Source organism: Athene cunicularia (assembly GCF_003259725.1).
Source record: "Athene cunicularia isolate RWA chromosome 2 unlocalized genomic scaffold, athCun1 chr2_part1, whole genome shotgun sequence".
In the NCBI taxonomy this organism is placed as follows: Eukaryota; Metazoa; Chordata; class Aves; order Strigiformes; family Strigidae; genus Athene; species Athene cunicularia.
The window spans coordinates 15,181,303-15,205,390 of NW_020799095.1; the positions used below are offsets into that span (position 1 = coordinate 15,181,303).

Sequence of the window (24,088 nt, forward strand, 5' to 3'; positions counted from 1 at the left end):
GGCCCTGACCGGCAGCGGCCCGGCCCCGCCAGCTCCCGGCGCCGTGTGGGCAGGCGTGAGGTGGTGAGCCCAGTGCGGCTTTCGCCGGTCCTTCGCTTAGTTCTGACGAACTTGGCGCCTTCCCGGGCTCAGCCGATACCGTCGTTACCGTCAAGCACTGCTGGCGCCCCGCGGCAGCTCCACCCTCACAGTTCTCAGAAGTTTGTTGTCTCTAAACTTTAGAAATGGTGCTGAACTGGCACTGGTCTTAACGAAGGACTTTCGTTTGGCCTGTGATACACGAAAAGTTATTTTAGTTGCGATAAAAATAAGCGTAGTCTTTTCGTCTGTAAGTTTCTCAGGCATGGTACAATCCCCGTTGTTTCTGGAGACTTTTTTTTCTGTCAATTCTCCGTGAAAGCATAAGAACATATAACAATACGAGGAATTTTCAGAAGAGGCAAAGCTGACCTACTGAGAAACAGGAAGGTGGTATAGCAGAGACATCCCAGATAAGAAGAGGTCAGTTAAAAAAGGATAAGCATACGCTGACTGAGAAGCTGGGCTGAACAATTGTGGAAGCACTGGATTTTGGAAGCCTACAAGTAGTTGGTACAACCATGGAGAACAGAGCTGCAAATGTCAGCTACCATTGCATGTGGCCTGTGAACTTTTATGTGAATATATATGTTGTTACAAGTTACTTTTAGACTGACTGCGTAGTTCATACGACTGTGTTTCACATGTTTATTAAAGCTATCTTTTGGAAACAATTCTGATTTAACACTTTTCTTTTTAGAATGTTGAATACATGTTTGGCATCGTTGGTATTCCAGTCACTGAAATTGCAATTGCAGCCCAAGCAGTTGGAATAAAATATGTAGGAATGAGAAACGAACAAGCCGTGAGTATATATCTATAGCAGGACCAATTCTTTATGACTGAAATCTAATTTACCTTTTTTTACCAGGAAGAATGTGGTTTCTGAATGTTCTTTAAAGAACCTGTGGAGAAGCAGTTACTGTCTTTCTAGAATAAGGGAGAGCATTAGTGGATTGAGTTGGGTGTTTCTTTTTCCTCCTTCCATTTTTAAGTGCTCCCTCCTTATCTCATAGGGAATTACAACTCTTTTTTTTCATTTTTAGATGCTTTTCTCCAATAAGGGAGAGAAGGTAGGATGAAAATAGGGAGAAGAATAATTTGAACAAAGTGTTCTATAGCAGGAAGAAAAAATTATAATTTTGTCTCTTTCAAGTAATATATTTTCAGGTTTTGTCTGCCATTTTTTGGGGAGGCTCCTCCAGGTTTGTTGGTTTTCTGTAGCTTTCTATAGACTTTACTTCACCCTTAAATTTTTCTCCCGTCATTTTCTTTTGTTGATGTCCTACTTTCCAAAGTACGACAATATTAAAATTCTCTATTTGGCAGTATTTTAATTCCCTTTTTAGAGCTTTCTTAGCTACTATTCTTTCTTTTTGTTTAGAAGGATATTTTACTTAGGAGTTATTCCCTAGAGGCTTAAAAAAGCAGATTTTTACTTGTCTCTGTTCTGTTCTTGCAGTGTCCAAAGAGGAGAGTTTTTCCTGCTGAGAAACTTATCTTGACTGTTTTCAATAACTGTAGTATCTTTTTTTTTTCCTTTTAAAAACTCACCAAACAACAAACCATAGAAAGTTACAGTGCTTCTGAATGATGAAAATCGAACACATACACTGAGACAGTCTTAATTGTGTATTTTTCAGTTTCATTGTCTAGGTATCAGAAATTAGACTCAAGCTCATTAGCATTTTGGTGTTAACACCACTAGTTCTTGATTTGTTTGGTTTTCCCCAGCAGTAACTCTTTAAACATTCAGTAATTTCTTTAGTGGTCTGAAGTTGAATATAATAACCTCAGATTTCTACCTCATTTTCAAGGATTGCTACACAAGCTGACTCTATATTGAACTCCTAGTAAATGGTCCATCAGCTTTCCATACTCAGAGTTGCTTTGCTACATTTTCAGTTTTCCATTGTTGATGCCAGCAAATAAACAAATTGTTTGATTATTACCTTATGAGGAGATTTTTCTTGTGTTTTAACTTTTTTATGGATTCTGTCTCCACAAGTTCTATTAATAGAATTTTACCACTTTTACAAGGAACTCCTTTTAATATTCTGGACCTGCATAGTATTCAGGTGCCTGTATTTTGCAGCAGTGTTCTGTTTTCCACTATGTGGTTCATAGCCTACATGGATTGTATCTAGAAATCAATAAAGTATTAAAATAGTAGTTCTCCTAAATCAGGTGGTCACAAGCTGTGTGTTTTGCTGTCTAATCCTTACATCCTTATATTGGAATGTAGGAATTTGTAGAGGAATCCGTGTGTCTCTATGGAAAATCTGTTATCATGTGAGAGCAAACATATGCAAATATGTTTAAAAAGCATATTTGATTCCTTTGAAGGATTGGGAATTCAACACAGTCTTTATATTCCTGTAGGCTATTTTGCAAGTATTCTAGTTTTAGCTTTGGTTATTAACATGATTAAAATTTGTTTCCTCATGTGTTTGTAATTAACAGAAAAGATTGCTTTGCACTGCCAAATGAGATTCTGTCCTATTTATCACTCTTTACTAGGCTCTGTTCTGTTAGATTGAAGAAGACAAGAAGCATTCTGGTGTGTAATAGTGAGGTAGTTTTGCTTAGGGCAATAATGATAACATGAAGACTTTTTTTTACATCAAAATGTTAGGGTTTCTCTTCTTTGGAGAATGGAAAATTATGAACAGATATATATTGTGGTGGGTTTTGTTTGGTTCTTTGTTTTCAGTGAAGATCAGAGTGATTGCTTGGCAGAGGAGAGGGTAAAAGGTTATACACAGTATATTCAAGATACACTTAATGTTTGCAGATGTCATGATTTTAATTGTCCAAGTTTGTTAGTTGTGTGGTCTGGCTCCGGAGGATGTGTATATAGCTGCTTCCTTTATTGGTGAAGGCAACTGTATATGATCTGAGATATACAGAAAACACAGTTTTTTCCAGAGGTTGAGTTTCTGCATTGTTTCTGGGCCAGATGTAGCAAAAGCCTGTAAAACTGAAGAATAAACTGCTTGACTATAAAGACAAGGTTAAAACATGAAAGTTAAAAGCTAAATAGCACTACTAGTATCTGGTAGCTCATCTCCTGTGGCCTGTAACATGCCGTAAGTTCACCAGAAGCAGTTTAACCTGTGTCCAATATCCCTCTTGAGCATTGCATAGTTATGTTGCAACTCGATAGGTGCATGTGTTTTCTGTACCTGTCCTTGGGTAATTAGAGATTGCTGTGGTTGTTTAGGAGACTGATAACCCAGGTAAGTTTTAAACTTAAAAAAAAAAAAAAAACTTTTACTATATTGTTACTCATTAACAATATACCTTGCTAATGTTTAGTTCTTAATCTTTAATAATAAGTATCACTATGTATTCAAAGTGATATCTTCCTGATAATAATTTTCTAAATAAGTTGTGAGTATATAATATGGTGGTGCTGGTACAACGTAGCTAGCAGGAATGGTGCTAGCTGTCAAGGGAATCACTGGAGAACCCTTCAATAAGGGTGGCCAGAATCAAAGTGGACGTCTTTTTTCCTCCACCCCTTAAAGATATCTTTCTATAAGGCGTTTTGGCCTCTGAATAGGTCTTGCCCCTTGACTTCCATGCCTGGACTGTGTAGTGCTGGATGGATGTGACTTTCCCAGACCAAAACAGGTGCCTTATCCTGTCTACATCTGTTGGTTGTTCTTTGTTCTGGGTTTGTGTTTTGATTTTGTGGGTTTTGGGGTTTTTTTTCTTCCTCCCTTGCTTAGCCACTGCTGCTTTTCCTAAAAGAAAAGGAGTGTCTTCCCAGCTCTCAGGTTGCACTTCTTCAGTGACCAGTAATTGTCCATCAGCAGATGGCTTATTATTCTGGGACTGCGGCTTTAAACCTGTGTCCATGTTTTCAAAGCCTACACTGAAGTTGTATGTCATAACAAAAGACATCATGTACCAAGCTCAGGTTCATAAATCAAGTTCTCGTAACAAGTTGATCACAAGTCCTACAGGAACATTTAGCATTAGGTACAGTTAACATAAGGGCTTCAGGCCTGCTCCTAGGCACGGCAGTACTATTTTAACAGGACCACTGGGTAGAGAAATGCTTAACCATTGTTTACTAGCTGTGTTGTATTAGTTTGCTTTTGTCTTCAGTTGAAAACAGAATAGTTTAATTAAACTCTACTTAGTGTTCTTCTGCTTGTATGGGAGCAACAGGCCTCTGCTTTGGCTACAGTTCAAACCCAGCACTCATGGGTGGTTGCAAACTTTGAGTTCAGTGTCTGCTTCTGGACCTCCTACATTTCTTTCTAATGTTGATTGTGGATTTGATGGTCATTTGCATTTTATATGCCTATGATCTTCTTGCCTGTCTGAGGAAAATAAGGATCTGGCTTCAGCTGATCAACTGTATTGTGACCTTGACCTTAACAAATAAGATGAGTACCATTATTCTGTTTGGAGTTTTTTTGGAGGGGCAGGGGGAAGGAAATGAGGTGGTGCAAGGTTCATAAGTAAAATGGGTTTTTGTTCTTACTGTTAAGACACACACAAAAAATCTTTAAGTATACCTTCAAAATTATTTATGATCTTCTCACTTCTAAATACAGATAGATGTAGTCATGTTGCTTCCTTGCAGAATGAAGCAGTAAAAGTTTTAATGGCAATGACTGTACATGAACTCAGATTTTATGTGCTGCTTTATTTTGCCACTCAGTTCTCAAACATGATTGCCATGGGAACTCAACACCATACTTTGAGCTCCATTAAACAAGATTTATAGTAGCATCTACTCCAAATACTTCTAAACTTTTGCACATAGATATATCATCAAATTGTTACTGAATTCTTGAATATTAGTGACATTTCTCTATGTCAGCGTCTTATGAAAAGTAGGAGTAGATTTTTCTCGTCAGTGTACTTTTTTGTCAACAATTCCCTATTCTAATGCTGCAAAGAATGTAAGGGCTGCTTATTATTCCTCTATGAAGCCCCAGGTTTTTACTCTGTTGGTCTGTATCTGTAGGAGCTTGAGGATATTTAAAGACAGTTTCTTCTTACTGCTTATAATGTCAGTGTTTTCACTCATTTAAGCTGACATTGCTATCATGCTGTGTTACCTAGAATTACTCATCCAAAAACCAAAATCCCAACTCTATTTCAAAATGAAAGAAGCAAGCTATAAGGCCAGGAGCTTGCTTAAAAAAAATATATTGCAAAATTACTTCTTTCCATTAAGCGTTAGAGCTTGCTGAATTCAAGACAAAAAGCATGTATGACTCCTTTAGAGTACTGAGGTCACCCATGAGCTTCTGTTTCTACTTGGTCACATACTGTCTTGTTACCAGGTGGACTTTATATCTGAATGTTTAATATTAGTACAGGAATAACATAAAAGCATACTCTGTAATAATACTTCTGCTAAGCTATGTTAATACATGTTGTAGGCACTACTTCTGTGAAAATTATTCAAAATACAATTTTTCTTTGAAATGTCAAAGTAGCTAAAACTAAACATGATACCAGAAATAGATTGAGAAGTACTGCAGTTTGTGAAAGACAATCCCTAATCTTCTAATGAATCTCACCAGTGTGTGATTTCAACCTTCTGTTTAATTTCTGAAATACAATGAGTCATTCCAGTCATGGCTGGATTTCTGTTTATTGCCTTACTCTTGTAAATCCCTCTTCCTTGCTAGTCTGGAAAGCAGAAGTTTCTTACGCTGTTCTGTTCATTTTGCTTCTCTGGTTATGGGGGCTTTCTTTTATGTTGTGGTTTTGTTCTTTTAGTTATAAATATTCCTAATGTAATACCCTGGAACAACAGAAGCCTGAGATGTGGAGATGAGTTTTGAGAATTTTCAGATAAGCCTTCATGAACACACCTTACAATGGGGAGGGTGAAGGGCTGCTTCTACTTACATTTAAGCTCTAATGATCAGGGCAAAATCTGTACTTGCTTATTTTCACTATTTTTGTTGAAAGTTATGTACAAGGTATCATGAAATGTGTATACATAATAATAACTATATAATTAACTCCAATATTTTCTATAGGCCTGTTATGCTGCATCTGCTGTTGGATATTTGACTGGCAGGTACATTCCATATTTATTTATATTTATAATATTAACTGTATTACACTCAGCAGTTAGAGGCTAGGAATGTTTTTCTGGTTTGGAGCTGGGTGGTTTTAGTGTGTGCAGATGTAGGGCAGTTAAAATGGCACATGAATTTTAGAATAACTAACGATTATCAGTATTTCTATTGCTATGATTCAGGGCAGGAACAAGGAAATGCTTAAGCTCATATGATACTGTCTATCTTAACTTTCTTGGGTTTTTTTTTTTTTTTTTCTTCTTTTTAATGTCTAAGTAGCAGTTTAACACCATTGGTATGAGGAGCAGAAATCATGCCACCGTTGTTCATTGCAACTTGATGGACCCACTATACCTTAATCTTACCTTCTGGGCATATTATTCAACAAATACCTTGTCAATACACAGACTGAATATATGCCTTCCAATCTCCCCTGTGCTGCTTCTGACATGAAGTACTGACTTCTCTTTTCTACTGTATTTTGCTCTTAATGTTGTTGGGAAACATTCTGTAGCCTGTGACTGGAGGTGTGCTTCTTGGCTATCCCATGGATCCTTTTCTAAAGTAAACATCTGCTGTCTGCTTGCTCACAATTGCAGACCCAGTGATGTAGGTGATCATTCCTTATTCTGTCTGCAAGCATGACACCTGTTAGATGGTTTTGTAGTTTTTCTTCCTTTGAATAATCCTCTGGAAGTAAGCTGTTTTGTGGTTTTTGGTTGTGTTTTTTTCTGATATTTAAAGAGTATAAAGCTGCTAAAAAATGCTCAGTAGTTAAGAATTGTCATTTTAATCTCATCACCTGGAATAACAAGTGCCTCTGCCTGACTTAAACTATAGTAAGATTTGTGTCGAATCAGATGCACTTCTTCCTTTGTGAGCTTTCTTCATTGATACCTATGCTAAAGTGGAGTTGAGAGAACTGCAAATATAAGTGGCCTACCAAATTCCATATAAAATCTAGATGATGGAGTAAATGCAATAAAAGAAGTAAGGAGCTGTGTTATGATGAGCCTACATATGTTCTGTGTGGGTGACACGTAACAACTGTTCACTTGCTTTTTCCATTGGGTTGATACAGCTAAATGAGTTCTGATTCCTATGTCTATCTTTAGTCCTTCATACAAATCCCTTGTTGTTCATGCATTTTGATGATATGAGTAAAACTTTAATGTTATATATTTCAGCATCTTACTAATTATTGTTGGTGATTTATTTGTGCTCACTTTTTATTTTTTCTTTTTTCCCCTCTAGACCAGGAGTATGTCTTGTAGTGTCTGGTCCAGGTTTTCTGCATGCCCTTGGTGGGATGGCAAATGCAACCATGAACTGTTGGTAATTTAGCTACATTTTCCCTTTAAATTTGTAATAATTGTTTGTTGTTATTTCTTGCAGATGTTGAACTCCACAGTATTTAGTATAGGACTTTTTTTTTTCTTTTCTGTGGATGAGAAGAGAATTCTTCATTTATCAACCCTAAAAGTAATTTAGTTCCATCTTTTGTATTCTCATAGATAAATACTCCTTTTTGTCCTACCCATTACGCATATATTGGAAAATCTATCAATATATCTGATGGTATGGATACATTTGAAAATGAAGTCAGTACTCAGCCTGTAACACTTTATTGATCATGGAGAGTCTTAGAGGTTTTTTTCTAAATTTAAATCCACATTGCCTTTGAATTACAGTATTTCATATGTGAACAAATCGACAACTACAATGTTAAAATCCATATTTGCTCCCCATGCAGACATTTGGAGAAGTAATTAAGTATTGAATTAAATTATGTATGGAGCATTTACTCCCACAAGCCTTCACTGAGACATGGCAACTTCAGCTGGTCTACCACTGAAAGCTGTTCAGAAAGCTGTATGATGTATTTTAGTTAGAAGCTCTGGTAATACCAGGTGCATGTGATCTAGAGTATTAGATCAGCAGTGGCTGATGGACAAGGGAAGCTCAGTAACAAGAATGCTAACAAATCCTGTCTCTGACACTAAAAAAAGACCTGCAGTGTTCAGATTCTTTTTTAAAAATGAGTCATTGACTAAAGTTTTGCTGTCCCTATGTGACCTTAGACTGAAAAAAAGATCATATGCAAACCTTGCCTTTGAACAGTCATGGATTTGGTTATAAGAAAGATGCATTCATGGCACTTGCTTGTGGATTTGCAGGATACATTTCTGTTTTCTCACAAATGTATTTTTGTATGAGATAAAGTTTGTTTACCTGACTTGATCTTGTGTAAACCTTTACTCCTGGCAAAAGGTGAAGGGAGTGACTTATCTAGTTTGGCAGAAGATTTGACAGTATAATAAGAAGATTGGATTTCACTGACCAAACCAGTGTTTGCCCAGTGATTATTTCATTGGTTACATCAGGCTTGCCTTTTGCCTGCCATGTGCCAGAAGGAGAGAAGTACGTGTTCACAAATCCCCAATTTAGCCTAGTGAAACTAATTTTCCTTGGCTCCTTCATTAGTAGGCACATCCAATGAGTGTTTGAGAATCTCAAACGTTTTACCTGGCATTACTTTTGTAAGAAAGGAAGCTGTGCATTGGAGAGATAAACTAGGGATTTTTCTGTTGTGTTAACTAATCAGCATTCTAGCCTGTTTGACTAGATAGCAGCATGAATGCTTGAGCAGGTGCTATGGAAAAGGAGTGTTGCAAGGGAAGAGCGGGAGTAGCCCAAGCAAAGGAAAAGAGATGAAAATAGAATACACACTGAGTGGTTTGGTTACACTGGTCTAATGCAGTCTGCCACTAAAAGGGACATGGGCCTGTATCATCTCCACACTTTTCTCCTGGCCATTACTCCTGCTGCTTGCACTCTTTAACAGCTCTGGTACTTGTCTGCCCCAGCAAATCACATTCAGTTCATTATTCAAAAAGCCAATCCAGCAAATATAAATAAATAATGTCATGGTAGATAAGTAATCTCTATTGGCTCACTCTGCAGTCAGGCAAGCATCAAGCATCTAGGTGAGGGAGGGAGTGGATTATGCAGCTGAGAGCAGAAGTTAGAGAGGTCTTCCCCTTTCTGTGGCAACAGGGTGTGTTAAGTCTCCTGCTCTATGCAATCCCCAGCAAGGAAATGCCAGGAGGAGACTATTTGTAGGGCAAGGTTAGCCCTCATCAGTATCTCCCAGGTGTCATGCAATTCTAGACATTACACCTGGCATTATTATTGTGCTACAGTGACTGAGCCATGGCTCATTTCTTACAGAGGTGAGCTAATAGTTGAACTGGTTCTGACTTTAAATAATTCAGACTAAGTGGTAGTCATTAAAGCTCAGTCTGAGGTGTCCTCCTTGAGCCTGGAGACCCATTCTTCTGATTCTTTTCAGTTTCAGTCTCTTACAGAAGGTTTCTTTCACCTGGATCAACTGGAAGAAAGTCAAGCAGTGTGATAGCACAGTTGGCTACCAATTGTCCTTTTAGATTTTATTGCCTGAGCACAGGCTGGCAGAGTAGAAGAGCCTTTGCTTTGCCCTGGAAGCTTGTCACAGTGAGCTCTTGGACGTGTAAATCTAGCCAGCTAGGTAGCTAATGAGGCCTTGGTAAACGCATTTCCAAGGGTAAAACCTTTTGATATTTCATGTTAAAAATTACATGTTGTGCTGCCTTCCTCTTTCTTGTCTCATTATGAGCAGAACTTTTTGTATCTTAGTTTGGCTATGAGAATAGATTCCAAATAATAGTTTCTGATAGTTGGTATGATTTCAGTATGTGGTACCATGCTCTTTACCAGAAGTTGCAGTTGAATTTTTTTTTTCAGTTTACAGAAGTTTTTATTCTGCAAGTCCATAAGACTTACTATTAGTTCCATTATTAATTTCATTATATTGATTGTTGTCCCTGCCTCACTGTTGTTTTTGACTTAATTTATAAGCATTGCTCTTTAAAATATCTAGTGTATTGTGACAGTAGTACAGTGATTTTGTTGGGGGAATAAATTCTTTCTGGTTACAATTATGTAAACTTCAAAAACAGAACCAGATCTTTTCAAGATATAGCTGTTGGAGTTGGCTTTCTTAAGAGTACAGCATTTTCTTAATCATATTTCAGTATTGGGAAGGAGTAGCTTTTTTGATTATTAAAACGAATACATTTGAAAAGATAAGTGAAAGCAACATAGGGTTTATCACTGTGAAACAGACTGGTTATATATGGATAGTCATAATCATTTTGCTGAGGGGAATCAGCAGAATAAAATATATAGAGCATACATCTAATGCATTTTTTTCTATAAAGATATTTCATAGAGGTAAGATACTGCCTTAAGTTCTCATCTCACCATGTCAGGGGATTAGAACTGACATTTTTGATTCGTGGCAGAGAAATGCCCTGGTTATGAAGCTTGGATCTAGATACACATATCCCCAAATCATATGGGTGATTAAATTTAGGATTATGCATTGAGCACACTGTAAATCTTTCAGCATAATACATTATATAGATAAATGCAGTCAAAGGAATCTGAAGAGATATTTGTTTAGGAGAAAAAGTCTAGAAAGTATTGACCCAATATTTCAATTTAGTGTGGAGAATGAGCAGATTAATAAGACAAATTTCTTTTATTGACTCAACATTTAGCATTTTAAGGAGTTTCACCTACAAACTGAATAAAAGACCATTTTTCATTCACCGCAGGAAAATAATTTATTGTATTATGTGGAAATGATAATAAAAATATGCTTCGGTGGAATGTATAACGCATAATGCAAACTAATGCTGCCTTTCTCACATAGCTGTGAACTAATTTAAGAACAGAACTGCTTGTAGACATGTTGATTTTAAGTCTTTTGGGTTTTTTACTAATAACTGAATGCAGGGAGAACTGCTGTTGGATAGTCAGCTAACTTCAGATAACTGTGTTCCAAGTTGTATACAAAAAAAATCTAAATTTTCTGAAAATACTGTTTCCTAGTTCTAGTGGCTGTGCACGTGGCAGTGCCTCTTGTAAACAAACTTCTTAATACTTTTTAGATCAATTAATACTTTTTAGCTTTTTAGGTTAGCTGTTGTCATTCCTCTCAAACCACCTTGCCACCCATTTTATCAAACTTGAATGAAAATTGATAGCAATATGATTTGAGTTTAGAACTTTTATGCTAGATGCAGATCATTTAATATGGCCAGACTGTCCTAAAACTAGTGATCCTAAAGCTGGTAGGAAGTCTACCAGTTGACATGCTGATATTGGAATCCATCCACTCCTGTATTGTGCTGGTCACTTTCTATTCCTATTGAGATCTGTGGATGCTGAAGGTCCACAACATCCCACAAGCAGTAGGATTTGTGACCATAAGGAGAGTTTACAGATGTGATTAGAGTTATAAAAATATATGTTAAAGTTGTTTTGTTTGAGTTTTTCCAATATACCTTTCTAGGCCTTTGATTGTTATAGGAGGCTCTTCTGACAGAAATCAGGAAACCATGGGAGCTTTCCAGGAATTCCCACAGGTATGCAGACATACAAGTTTCTACATAAAGGTTTCAGTTAAATAATTAATGTCATTTCTTCATTAGGAATAACAATCCCAGACACTAACATTTCCTGACAGATTTTATAATGTTGTTGATTTGCTCCATCTACTGGTTCAAAATTGACACTGTGTAAGTACAGCAGATTACCTGGAATGTCTTTGTCCATACTCATGTTAGAATTCATGCTCTGTTTTAGGTTCTCAGCTGGTATAAATTGCCTTTGTCTGTATTTTCTGAGATGGAAGAAAACAAAATAAACTTTCCAAGAAAAACGCCACCACTTTCTGGGGGGAAAAAATGAGTAGGGCTTTGACAGTTTCCAGCAGCTTAGGAACAGCATTTTCCTGTGTGGGATTTTTCAGTTTATTGCTTTCCATTTGGAGTTTTTTCCATTTTATTCATGTTGAAATGAGATGGAAATGAGCAAATCACTTTGATAAATCAATATAATGGTTATATGCATTTATTCAGGTTGAAGCTGGTAGGCTGTACAACAAACTGTCTGTCCGTCCAAGCAGCCTAGAAGTTATTCCTGCCATTATTGAAAAGGTATGAAAAAATACTACATTAGCAACAGAACACCAAATAACTGTCTCCTATATAAGTTCTGGGAGTTTATTTTTTGTATAGTTACTGTAAATGGTTTGGTCCTGCAGATGTTAGATGGTGGTTAATTAAATTAACAACCAGGGAGGTCTTTCCTATGAACGATGCTATGGAAGATGTTAGAAATAGATTCTGGTTCAATCTGATGCTTACTGATCCCTGCAGCATTTTTTGTTAGCTTCAGTCAGAGCTGGAAATTTTTTTATGGAAGAAATAGTTTTAGGATGCAATAACCAGAAATGTAATACTACAAACTTCAGCTCTTTTAGCACACCTCATGATGTGAAGGAGATTTGGAGGGGAAGCAGTAGAGGTGGTTGTGTTTGGGTTTTGAGTTTGGTTGGTTTGGTTGGTTGGGTTTTTTTTGTTTGTTTGGGTGGTTTTTTTTTTGAGAGAGAGAGATGACAAGTCCTTATCTCTGTGCTTCAGGAAGGACTACAAAAGTCTCTTGCTACTGTTGCAGCAACACTTCAGCCACATCAGCCTAAATTCTGCATACAATGATACTATTTTCAGAAGTGCAAATTCAGCAGAGCATCTACCTATAATAGAATAATTAGAATCAAAAGTAATAGAAAATGGAGAAAAATCAAGACAACGAATGCCTGCATGCTACTTTAAATAGAATTCATCATGAAAGTTTCATTTAGTATTTCCAGACACAACTGATAATGCATTTGCCTTATTGTAAATTAAATAAAGAATTTACAGTCTAATACTGTGCATCTACCAAAAGGCTTCAACTGGCATATAGGGGAAAATGTAAATAGCTGTCAAAACTTGAATTTATTGGAATGAATTAGTTCATGAGAGCTTTCTCCATGGTAGCTCAGCAATACAAAACAGCATGTTCCTTCTCTGCCTGCAGAAGGTTTTTCTTTTTTTACATATAAAGATTTTTAAAATCCTTTCAAACAGTGGTCAAAACTGTGATTATCTGTTTTCTAGGCTGTAAGAACCAGCATATATGGTCGTCCAGGTTCCTGCTATATTGACATACCTGGGGATTTTGTGAATCTTCAGGTGAATAAGAGATCTGTCAAGTGCGTAAAAATTATATTCATTATTCTTCAAGTCATTGAATAAAAGGCATTTTAGTTTTAAGTTACTTTTGTATTTTCTTTTCTTAAAAACAGAAAAGGATAAACAAGAGCAATAGATTGAATTGCCATGAGGTTGAAATGATACTAAATATCCAGCCTCTAAATGCGATGTTCCATCATAACATGCGATGGAGGTTGTAGTTTGTAATGAAATGTGCAAAAAGGAATTAATTGGTATGATGGGAATATGATGATATCACTTTGTAAATCTCTGCAACAACACTACCTGTAAGATTAAAGAAACATGCAAGAAAAACTTCAAAGCCTGTTTTGAAAAAAATATATCCTGTTCCAATAAATGCTGTAACACTGTTTAGCAACAGCAGTTTTATGCTAAACAATAGGTTTTATCTTTCCACATTTCTTCATTTAAGAGACTCTCTTGTTTTGCTTGACTTCCAGGTACGTGGAATGCTGCCTGCCGCCTCCTATCAGCACGGCTGAACATTCTGCTGTATCCAAAGCAGCGTCTATCATTGCTCATTCCAAGCAGCCTCTGCTAATCATTGGAAAAGGTAGCATGCTTTGTGGCTTTGAACTGTACAAGTTCAGGACATGAACAATGACCAAAGTGATTTTTTTTTTTTTCCATAAGTGTTAGCCATCTCCTTTTCACTCTCAATTAAAACAAAAAAACCTGAAACAAAAGCCACAAACTTATTTGAAATTTTATGTTAAAAATCTGCTCTGTTTTCAGAGCATTTTTATTCTGTTGTGTAACTGTTGTCTCTTTCATCTAGTTGAAAAGTCAATTGATAAAATACAATTTTAAGAAGAAAAAATTCAGATAACCATTGTCTTAAGGCTAGAGCCAATACCAAGGGATCATTTCCAAAATTCCAAACAAATTCTGTTAGAATACAGAAGTGATATTCTCTCTCTGATGCTCGGGCATATATAGCAAGAATCAGAATAACCAAAGGTCATTCTTCCATTTGGACTTAACTGAAAGTGCCAGCCTACCTGTGTGGGGACATGAAGCAACACAGTGGGTGTTGCTGTTATTGCTGTTTTACAGACTTTTCATTGTACTCTGACAGGGTATTTCATTTCTGAAATAGAGGTGTCCCTGAAGATAGAGGGTAATTATTGTCTGTGCTAGTTCACTTATTTTGTCCCTCCTTGTGGAATGTTGGTCACCACTGTTGCATTTCTGTTGAAGATAATAGCCAACTTGTTTAACCCAGGCTATTTTCCTTCAGATGTCAAAATGATCTGTGTCTTGAAGGGAAGTTCTGTGTTTAATCAGGGAGTGAAATGATTGAGATAAGATGGATCTTATCTTTGATTTGGTAATGAAATAGTAGACAGATGATAGATCTGGCTTTGATACACATGAACAAAAGGGTGTTCTTTGAAAGTGAAAGGTAGAAAACTCAAAAATACATAGATATGTGTGGTTTTGATGTCAGCAATTGAGAATCTACTTAACAAATATATATGGACTTTCTGCTATATATTGTTGTTAGCAGAATTTTTGGAAGAAATAACAGAAGTTTATTCTCCAGGATTTAAGACTCATGGATTTAAGTCATGGCATAAGGACCAGTCAGTTATTCTAGATTGCCTGAGCAACTTTAATTCAGCAGCCATGTACTGAAGGTTGCAACAGTAAATGTATGAACAAACACATCTTTACAAAGTCATCTTTGAGCTTCTCTTATTTTTTTTTATTAAAGGCTTATAGTAGACTTGTTTGTGTAGATTAAGGAGCACCTGGTACAACAGCATGTAAGGGGCAAGCAAAAATAACATGATAAAACACAAAGGTCATCTTCTGTTGCTGCTGCAGAAGTCTCTGCCTCCCACTCAAAATTGTCATTTTAGATAAATTGAATCTCCAATTTTTCCCTGTCCTGCTTCACAGAAATAACTAAATAGTTCAGCCAAAATCTTTAAAAAAAAAAAAAAAAACCAAAACAGCTTTTGTCAAAAATATGGGAAATTTGAACCCAGATACCTGTGGTTTGGCATGTTATGTTTTGAATTCTGCAAAATGAAAAATAACAGGCAGCTTTCATAATGGGGAATAGTACTCTTTCTGCTATTAATCAGGTTAATTTAAATTCAAGTGAATAGGGTAGGTTTCTGTACTATTAAGCAGTCTCTTTCATTTTATTCAGGTGCTGCTTATTCACATGCAGAAAACAACATCAGAAAGTTGGTGGACCTCTGTGGATTGCCTTTTTTGCCTACACCAATGGCAAAAGGAGTAGTTCCTGATAACCATCCAAATTGTGTAGCTGCAGCAAGATCAACGTAAATATAAAGCAAGGCTTCTAATCCTAACATCTGACAAACAACTAGGAATTGTGGTGGTCTGCAGATGCCAGGGAAGACAAAATGCTTACAGCAGAAATTTTTCAACCACTCTTTGCACCTCATTTTAGAGCACTGAAGATCTTGCTTGGAAAGAGACAACAGATTTAGGTGGATCACTTTTGACAATGCTTAGAATGCTGGCTGGGAAGATACTTTTTCTGAGAGCTAATATTCTTTAACTATGAAACCTATGGCAAGTAGATGTATCCATGTTGTTAGTATGTATTTCATAACATAAAATGAAACTGGCAAACAGTTTGTTAAACTTAACTAGACAAATTACTAGCTTTTTATTTTAACACAATAAACAGAAGCTTAAGATGCATACATTGCAGTTGAAGTTTTATCTGCTTTCTTAGCATGGTGCCTGCAATACACCATCACTAAATTGCACTTTAATTAAAAAGAAAAATAAGGTATTTCAAGCTACACTGAAGGACTGTGTTTAAAGTCATTTATAAGCTTTTTTTGGCTTTTGGCAAAATTAATGTGAATGGACTGTAAGAACCTTAATAGATATGAATATGCACAGAGTCAGCTTGCACATGGAGCATTCATATACTTTGAGATTAAAATATTGTCTGTTGTTGAGCATCTTAGCTTTATCACTGTTAAGCATGCTGGGAAGAAAAATGGGGAATTAAAGAATATACCAAATATTGTCTACCCAGCTGAAAGGTAGATTAACAGGATTCTAAACTGAGAGGTCCACAACAGTCTTTAATTTTGTCACCCACTGTTACCAGTGTCACAGCAGTGAGTCTTTTGCTTTTAACCTCAGCATCATTATAGCATCTGGTTAGTCTCTATAGTGTAATGATTCCTTTCTCAAACACACTATATTAGGAAAACAGTAATTAATTTTCTTCTCGAGTTCCTAAAGTCAAGAATGCTTTGACTGGCTATGTAAAAGGATACAGGGCTTTGGGGCTAAGCAATCAGGTTAGAGGAAGGAAGGATTATATGTATATTCTGGGGGTTGCTCTAGTGGTTAGGATTACTTCTAATTTTCAAAACACTATTTAATAATAACTCCTCCTTATCTGATTTTCTTCTTTCCCTTTATTAGGGCATTACAGCATGCTGATGTAATCATCTTGCTTGGTGCAAGGTTGAATTGGATTTTGCATTTTGGTCTTCCACCAAGGTTTCGACATGATGTAAAGGTTATTCAGGTAAGCAGGAAAATTACTATCACTTGAAGGAAGTTGTCTGTGTTCTAGCATTGCCTAGAGCAATTATTGTAAATTATTTAGGTTTCCTTTTTCTAAATAATTAAATTTCCTTTTTTTTGTCTCAAAGTAATTTTTTTTCACTGTAAATGGTTAGTATTAAAATACTAATTCAGTTCATAATCTGTGTGACCTGGTCATAAATTAGTATTCCATGTAACCTTAGAGGTCTCATACACCACTGATAAAGAAAGGGAGGAAGTTTATTCAGTGGTTGCAATTCACTTTTCAGTTTTTTCATACTAGTCAAATTCTTAACTGCCAAGTAGCATATACAAACTTTTCTCAGTAAGAAAACTGCTGCTTTGTATAGACTTTAAGGATATACCTAAGCCTAGATTTTTAGTTCTCGTAAATATCACTAAAAACACCCCTTCTCCTTAACATTCTAATAAAGTTCTATACAGTCTGCAAGAGCTTGAAAGAAGCAAGCAATCAGTTTTAAGGATATATATGAACTGTTATTAAAATAGGTATGTACCATAGTATTTTACTTTGAATAAAGGATTTCCTGATGTCATTTCAATGAAAGGCAGAGGAAGTTATCTGTACAGCCAAAAGACAGTATGAAGATATTGCTGAACAATGTTCCTCACTTGAACTGGGAAAAAAAAACCAAACCTCTTTAATATCCTTGCGTTAATGGTGGTCTTTCTTTTTGAAATATAGATCGATATTTGTGCGGAAGAGCTGGGGAATAATGTGAGGCCAGCTGCAATTTTATTAGGTGACATAAGCGCTGTGACTAAGCAGGTAACGTAATGTCAGGTGTCCTGTTTTGACCTTAATTTCCTCTGATTTATATAAAGTCACATACCAGTTAAAAAAAAAAAAAAAAAAAAAAAAAAAAAAAATTTTTCAGGCAACATATTCATGCTGTGCATCCAGTCTATTCCCAAATGAGATGTTAAACATTCTAATTAGTGTTACTGTGATTGTGCTGGGATCTTTCTTGATAACATTATTCTTGATGCTCATGGTAATTTTTTTTTTTTAAATATGTTGAAAGAAATCTCTGCAACATTTCAATGTTGTTCCAGCTCTTAGAAGAATTCAGCAAAAGACCATTGAAATATCCTTCTAATTCGGAGTGGTGGAAGAGGCTAAGAGACAAAATAACGTACAATGAGGAAAGATCAAAGGTAGTGTTACATTCAAGAAAAGAGGAGGTTTCTTGCCTTAACAGGTAGTGATGCATAGTCAGTTTTGTCATTGATCTATACCAAAGATCCTCAATTACTTCTGACAGTTATGTCACCCAGACTTTGAAAATTTGTACTATTCCTGTACAGGCTTACACTTGTCAGGCTTATGAACTGTAAGTATTAATACTTAATTGTAAGTTAAGTATTCTAGGTTTTGTTTAAATTCAAGCTGTGTGGAAGCCATTGAACTTTGGGATTGGGTTCTTAAAGCCAGTAGTAGAAGACCACAGCCGGAGCTGCTGTGTTGTGGGCAGTGACTTCTAAGCAATGGACAGGTACTCCAAGTGGAAGCTAGCTTACATGAAGATGCATTCTTAGTTTTCTGCTATAGCTGTGCTGTTCAACTGTTTAGCAGTGCTGGTGGAAGTGTAATCTGTGTTAAAAGCAAGTAGCTATTAAGGCCAAAAGACCACAGATGCTTGGCATATGCCTAAATTTATGCAACTCATATTCTGCAAGTTCAGATGTATGTTTCCAAGATGGGGGTGTAAACAAAATTCATTCTAGCAGATCCATCTTTTGAACTACATCCCAGCACGCAGATGACAGCTCACTTAGGATTATCAGTAGTCAAACCTACGGGCAGAAAAATTCCATGTGCCTCTCAGGTTAAACAGTTTTAATAGCTTCCTCATCCAAGGGTTGCTGAGCTGAGTTGAGCCCCTGATAAACACACGTGTCACCAGGATAGATACAGAAGGAGTGACCTTGATGTAGTTGATGGAAGACCAAATACTTCAGCCTTACCTAGCAGAGTGCATTTTTATTTCCATCATTATTTACATGTGTCAGTTCTGCACCTTATTATAAATTCTATCCATAGGAGTTACTAATATCTCTTATTTTTAAGGGATTAGCATTACAGAAATCCCTGCCAATGAATTATTACACAGTCTTTCATCACATCAGAGAACTGATACCCAAGGACTGCATCTTAGTAAGTGAGGGAGCAAACACCATGGACATTGGACGAACTATGGTTCCAAATTATTATCCCCGTCAAAGGTGTGGTATTTTTTTTGTTGTTGTGCTGACTCAACAGGCTAGATCTATGTATAAATGTCTTCATTTAGCTGAGAATTATGATGTTACAGAATTATTGTAATACTTTTAAAGGTTCCAAATAAAAACCAAAAGTTTAGTATGATGGGAGAGGGGTTAAGGGAAATTTTTCTGCTCATATACTGATGTCCTGTCATAGATTTTATTAATTCTCTGACTCATCTGTGTGCTCTGCAACAGAATGGTGATAGTTTCTCACATTTTTGTGGGAAGTGAGTGAGGAGCATCGTGTTGAATTCCCTGATCCAGACGTTTATTTCTGTGCTCATAGTCTGGTGAACATTGATTTAAAATAAAATCAGTCACTGGGATTGTCATGTTGAAAATAATTCATATGAAGAATTTTTCTTTGAAAGACATTTAAAAACAGGGAAGACTTAAGAATCCACTCATTTTGAAAACTGGATGCTATATTGGGCACACTTTCATGTAAACCTGCTTGCCTAAAATGTAAGCACTCAAATTGGGAAGTGTTGGTATGTCACTTTAATCATTATGTGTAGTCTAGTGTTAATGTAAGTAGGAATTAAGTGCTGTTTCTTGAAGCGGAGGAAAAAGTGAGATCTGTCTGGTGAGATGAAACTTCTGATCTGATGGTGAAGCTTGTGCCACCTAATTAAAGCGGCACTGAAGTCCTAAATTATCCTAAATACTACTTTGAACCAACCAACAAAAAAATGCTTTCCATAAAGCTGGGGGAAGGGTTTGCATATTTTCCCCCTTATTTAAAATAAGGGCACTGTAATGTTAATGGTTGTCTTTTCAGATTGCATTGTGCATATCTGAAAGCAAATTTGAAAAGTTAACCCTAGAATAATCTAGTTCTTTATGTACTCTTGTATCCATTATGTGCTTCTGATGAAGTGATCTAACTTAATTACAACTCTCAATTTGATTTCAAAAGTTGAACAGAAGACTAAAATTTGAACAGCAGTATTTAACCAATGGCTTTCAGACTTCTAGTTATATTTTCAAGGAATTAAATATAGCAGGATTTCATGTAGTCTCTGTATCTCTACAGTAATTGAATGTTTTTGAAAATATTGTTACTATGCAAGCTAAAAGCATACAAGAATAGTTTTTATTGTAGAGTAACTAGTGTATAAGAGTTCTTAATTTTAATCAGAGTTCCAGTGTATTTATATTAACTTTAAAAATTTGTGGTCTTATAATCTGTTTGAGTGAATGCAATAATCTATAGATCTGGTATTTCTTTATATCAATTGTTTATGAAATAGTGTTTGAATAGTATATGGCAAATTAGTAAAAGTAAAGTTAAGTCACCATGGATTAAGAGTTTGAGTGGAAATAAAGGAATGGTAACTTTGTATTTTTGTCTTTAGGCTTGATGCAGGGACCTTTGGAACGATGGGAGTTGGGCTGGGTTTTGCTATAGCAGCTGCAATGGTAGCTAAAGACCGAACACCTGAAAAGCGAGTCATCTGCATAGAAGGAGATAGTGCTTTTGGATTTTCTGGGATGGAGGTGGAGACTATTTGCAGGTAACTGTTTTTTTTCTCAAGACGATCCTCTTTGTATGTTGCCAGGATCAATTTAAGTAGGTGGCCAAGGACACTGCTGTTAGATGGGGCACTCTTAAAAGCACATGAATCCAAGCCAAAAAATATAGATAGTAATTTTTATGTTGTTGTGACATAACGTGTTACCAGTGATGAGTAGATCATGTTTCAGGTGAAAGTTATTTTTTCATTTTTAATTTGAAGAAAAGTAACACTTAACACCTTGCAGAAAGGTGCGAATATTTCAGAATTCTTCCAAAACATCTTTTTGTAGATACAACTTGCCAATCCTGATTATTGTAGTAAACAACAATGGGATTTACACTGGTTTGGATGCAGATTCCTGGAAGGAGGTGCTAAAGTTTGGAGATCCTGCTACATGGTGAGCATCTTCAAAGTATGTCCAGTAAATTAAGGAAGTAGTGTCCAAAATGGTCATTGTCTTCTCTTTTAATGCTTTGTGATCCAGATTGAAATCTTTCAAAGTGAATGTAGTCCTAGGGCTAGGTTCATATTAGTTACCAAAAACAAGCTACCAACATAATTGCTGCATGGAGATGACACTCTTAGTTAAGTCTGAGTTTACTGCAGCAGTTCAGGCCATGCAGTATGGAGTTCATAGTGGTCTAAGCCTCAAAATCATGATAATTTCCAAAATTGCCTGAGACTTATGTTAAAAATTTACACCTGACTTCTGCTTCTGGAGCTGAGATCTCCATACCAAGAGAACTAGGCTAAAGCTCTGCTCAGGAATGTCTCCAGAAGATGAAATGAGTATTCTACCCTATATACACAGCTTAAATGGCATAGGAAACATAGTTCTTTCAGCCCAGAAGAATTCATCAGACCAGCACAATAATCAGCTTACACTTTAAAATCAGTGCTGAAGAATTAAATTGGTCAGTCTGGCAACTGTTCGCTGCCATTAATCAGAGGTTTTCAATTGTGTTACAGTGTACCTCCTGTTTCTCTCCTGCCAAATTCACACTATGAGAAAATCATGTCTGCCTTTGGAGGTAAAGGATACTTTGTTAAAACACCAGAAGAATTGCAAAATGCTCTGAAAGCAAGTGTGGCTGACAAGCAAACACCTTCACTTATAAATGTAATGATTGATCCACAGTCTGAGAGAAAGAAACAGGTATGTACATGTTCTCTTTTTCTGCAAGCTTCATATGGGCAAGCCTCTGAAATCCTCAGGAAGTATTAGAGAAGGCAGAGATAGCTGCAAGGCAGAAAGATTGCCTTTGGATTTGGAAAATAGGAGAATGGGCGTTTTTACACTGTGCCATCCGCTTTGCTTGGCTTTTTGATTTGTGGGGTTTTTTTTCCTGTTGGCTATTATTAATGCATAGTTCTTTAATGACTGTTTCCAAAATTTATGGTTGTTCCTTTTGATTCCTGACAAAATGAGATGGAAATGTTTTGGAGCAGTCTTTATTTCCTGTGGATTCCACCTGGTAGTTAATACATATTTGTATCCTCTTACTGCTTGTCCATTGATGATTTTTTATTTTTTTTTTTTTTTCCTTCCAGGAATTTCCCTGGCTGACTCGTTCTAACCTGTAGTAGATGAAGATGGTGGTGGTGCAAGGCAGGGCACTAAGCAAAACTAAATTGGTTTCCAGAAGTGGTACTGGTACAAGTCTTATTTTACGTAAGCATTGAAACAGAGTGGGATTGTAGAACTGCTATTAGAGGAATCTTTAAATGCTGAAATTAAGTAATTGTAAAATTAGAAAGATACATGAATGTACACCAGGCCTTCTAGCAGATTCTACAGAAACACTGATGATAAAATATACTTTTACTCAGTCACACCCATCAGGACCTGTGAATTAAAATCTTGGATGTTCTGGAGTCAGGGTTTTATGCTGACTGAAACAGGAATTTTTGGCAGTCTGCAATTATAGTAGCTTCATTTTTAACTGACCACCAGCATACTACTTGTTAGAGACTGTCCTGTAAGGACCAAAACAAAGCATCTTGTGAAAAACTGCTGATTGGACTTATTATGCATTGAAGCCTACTGGGTTGATAAATGCTTCATAATTTTATAGGTTGCTTTTCCAGCTTCTCCTGCAGGTAGAAGTAGTGTATTAAAAATGCAATCTTACTCAAGGGCTGAGTTTTTGTCTATTTCATTTGGTATTGTTAACTGGGACTTATGGTGCTTGTAGGAAAAAAGTCTTAGATTTTTGTTTGAAGCTTTGTTCTTTGCAAAGGCACTATCATCACTGTAGGCTGGAAACAGGACTGGATTTTTTAGTGAGATTTTCAGGATTAATAGATCATAAATCTTTATAATCAGAAGCATTTAAAAAAAATTTAAAACCCCTCAAAACAAAATCAAAAAAAACCCTCAACAGAACAACAGGGAAAAAAAGCATTAGGCTGGAGCTTAAAGTTCAGTTTGGCTGACATCACAAAGCAACTACCAGCATTCATGCTGTAGCTGACTAATTGTGCAACAAAGGTGGTTCTTATGATGTACTTACTGTATAGAAACTTAGTGCCTAACTCACACTGTCTTTGATGCAGTAACATTTGAAGTAAACAGTTGGCCTACCTGAGGCTCTCTACTGTGTTTTCATCTGTTGTTGCATCTGACAATCCGACTCGAAGCTTAGACTTTAAAAGTGAAGTAGTTCTTTATGCTTCTATCATGGCCTGCAGCAACTACTCACTAAGCAGGTTACTTCATATTTACATCTGTTCTTAAATGCACTGGGAGGTTCTTTGTTACATATGTAAAAGGGAAAATTCTGGCTCTGATTTGGGGTTTGATTACTTTATTGTCTATTATTCCATTGACATTAAGTGTTAACTTGTGGAAGGCACTTGAATGACCTGAGGAAGGGGAGGGCTGACCTGACAGGGGAACCTGGCCTACAATTAGATTTGTTGCAGAAAGCTTGGCTTATTAGTTCTTGCACTTCAGTCTAGGTCTGACACAAGGCTGTGGGTTAGGCAGAGGAATGTCTCTACACACTCATACAGAAAGATAGTATCTGACATGAGTGAGAGTACCACAATCTACTTAGAAGTACCACTACTTGCTATGTGTGTGGGAATAGCCATGTGGCGCTAAGAATGCTGGAGTCAAGGAAGGTAATACTCTTAGGAGGGCTAAGAAGTGCAAAAAGAAACGAGTGTAAGGCTGCTGAGAAGGCAGAGTTACTATGTTCTCTGGGGTGTTCTGCAAGGAATATGAAACAACGTTGGATCTTGTCACTGATTTTGTTCCATTCTTTTTAACTCTCAAATTGATTTTACTATGTTGCAGTGATTGGACACAATCCATTACAATGATGTAAAATATCTGTAAGAGTTAATGCTGGGACTGACCACAGGGGAGATAATTTGCATTGGATAAACAAATGCAGAAATTCTTGGTTTGTATTTG

At 36.4% G+C, this 24,088-nt stretch overlaps 2 protein-coding genes and 1 long non-coding RNA gene across 5 annotated transcripts in view; 1 reads left to right on the plus strand and 2 right to left on the minus strand.

The window, feature by feature from the left end:
• Positions 1-14, minus strand: part of BTD (biotinidase) — a 9,345-nt gene extending 9,331 nt beyond the window's left edge. Inside the window, exon 1 of the mRNA XM_026842736.1 lies at positions 10-14. The gene's annotated coding sequence lies outside the window, so the exon portion shown is untranslated. The remainder of the gene's footprint in view (positions 1-9) is intronic.
• Positions 10-23,053, plus strand: HACL1 (2-hydroxyacyl-CoA lyase 1). Of its 3 annotated transcripts, XM_026842731.1 has the most exons (17): positions 10-633; positions 779-883; positions 6,096-6,136; positions 7,392-7,472; positions 11,536-11,608; positions 12,104-12,181; positions 13,187-13,281; positions 13,744-13,856; positions 15,465-15,600; positions 16,733-16,838; positions 17,565-17,648; positions 17,936-18,037; positions 18,951-19,105; positions 20,506-20,664; positions 20,957-21,064; positions 21,637-21,823; positions 22,219-23,053. In XM_026842731.1, exons 1-17 carry the CDS (start codon positions 619-621, stop codon positions 22,249-22,251), a joined length of 1,671 nt encoding a protein of 556 aa, XP_026698532.1. In that variant the 5' UTR covers positions 10-618; the 3' UTR covers positions 22,252-23,053. The 3 variants fall into 3 exon arrangements, with proteins under 3 accessions (XP_026698532.1, XP_026698533.1, XP_026698534.1); XM_026842732.1 differs by lacking the exons at positions 10-633; positions 6,096-6,136; XM_026842733.1 differs by lacking the exons at positions 10-633; positions 779-883; positions 6,096-6,136 and adding an exon at positions 6,163-6,750.
• LOC113476798 overlaps positions 17,335-24,088 on the minus strand; it is a 17,446-nt gene continuing 10,692 nt past the window's right edge. The window contains exon 4 of the long non-coding RNA XR_003397785.1: positions 17,335-17,998. This is a non-coding gene — a long non-coding RNA (uncharacterized LOC113476798). The remainder of the gene's footprint in view (positions 17,999-24,088) is intronic.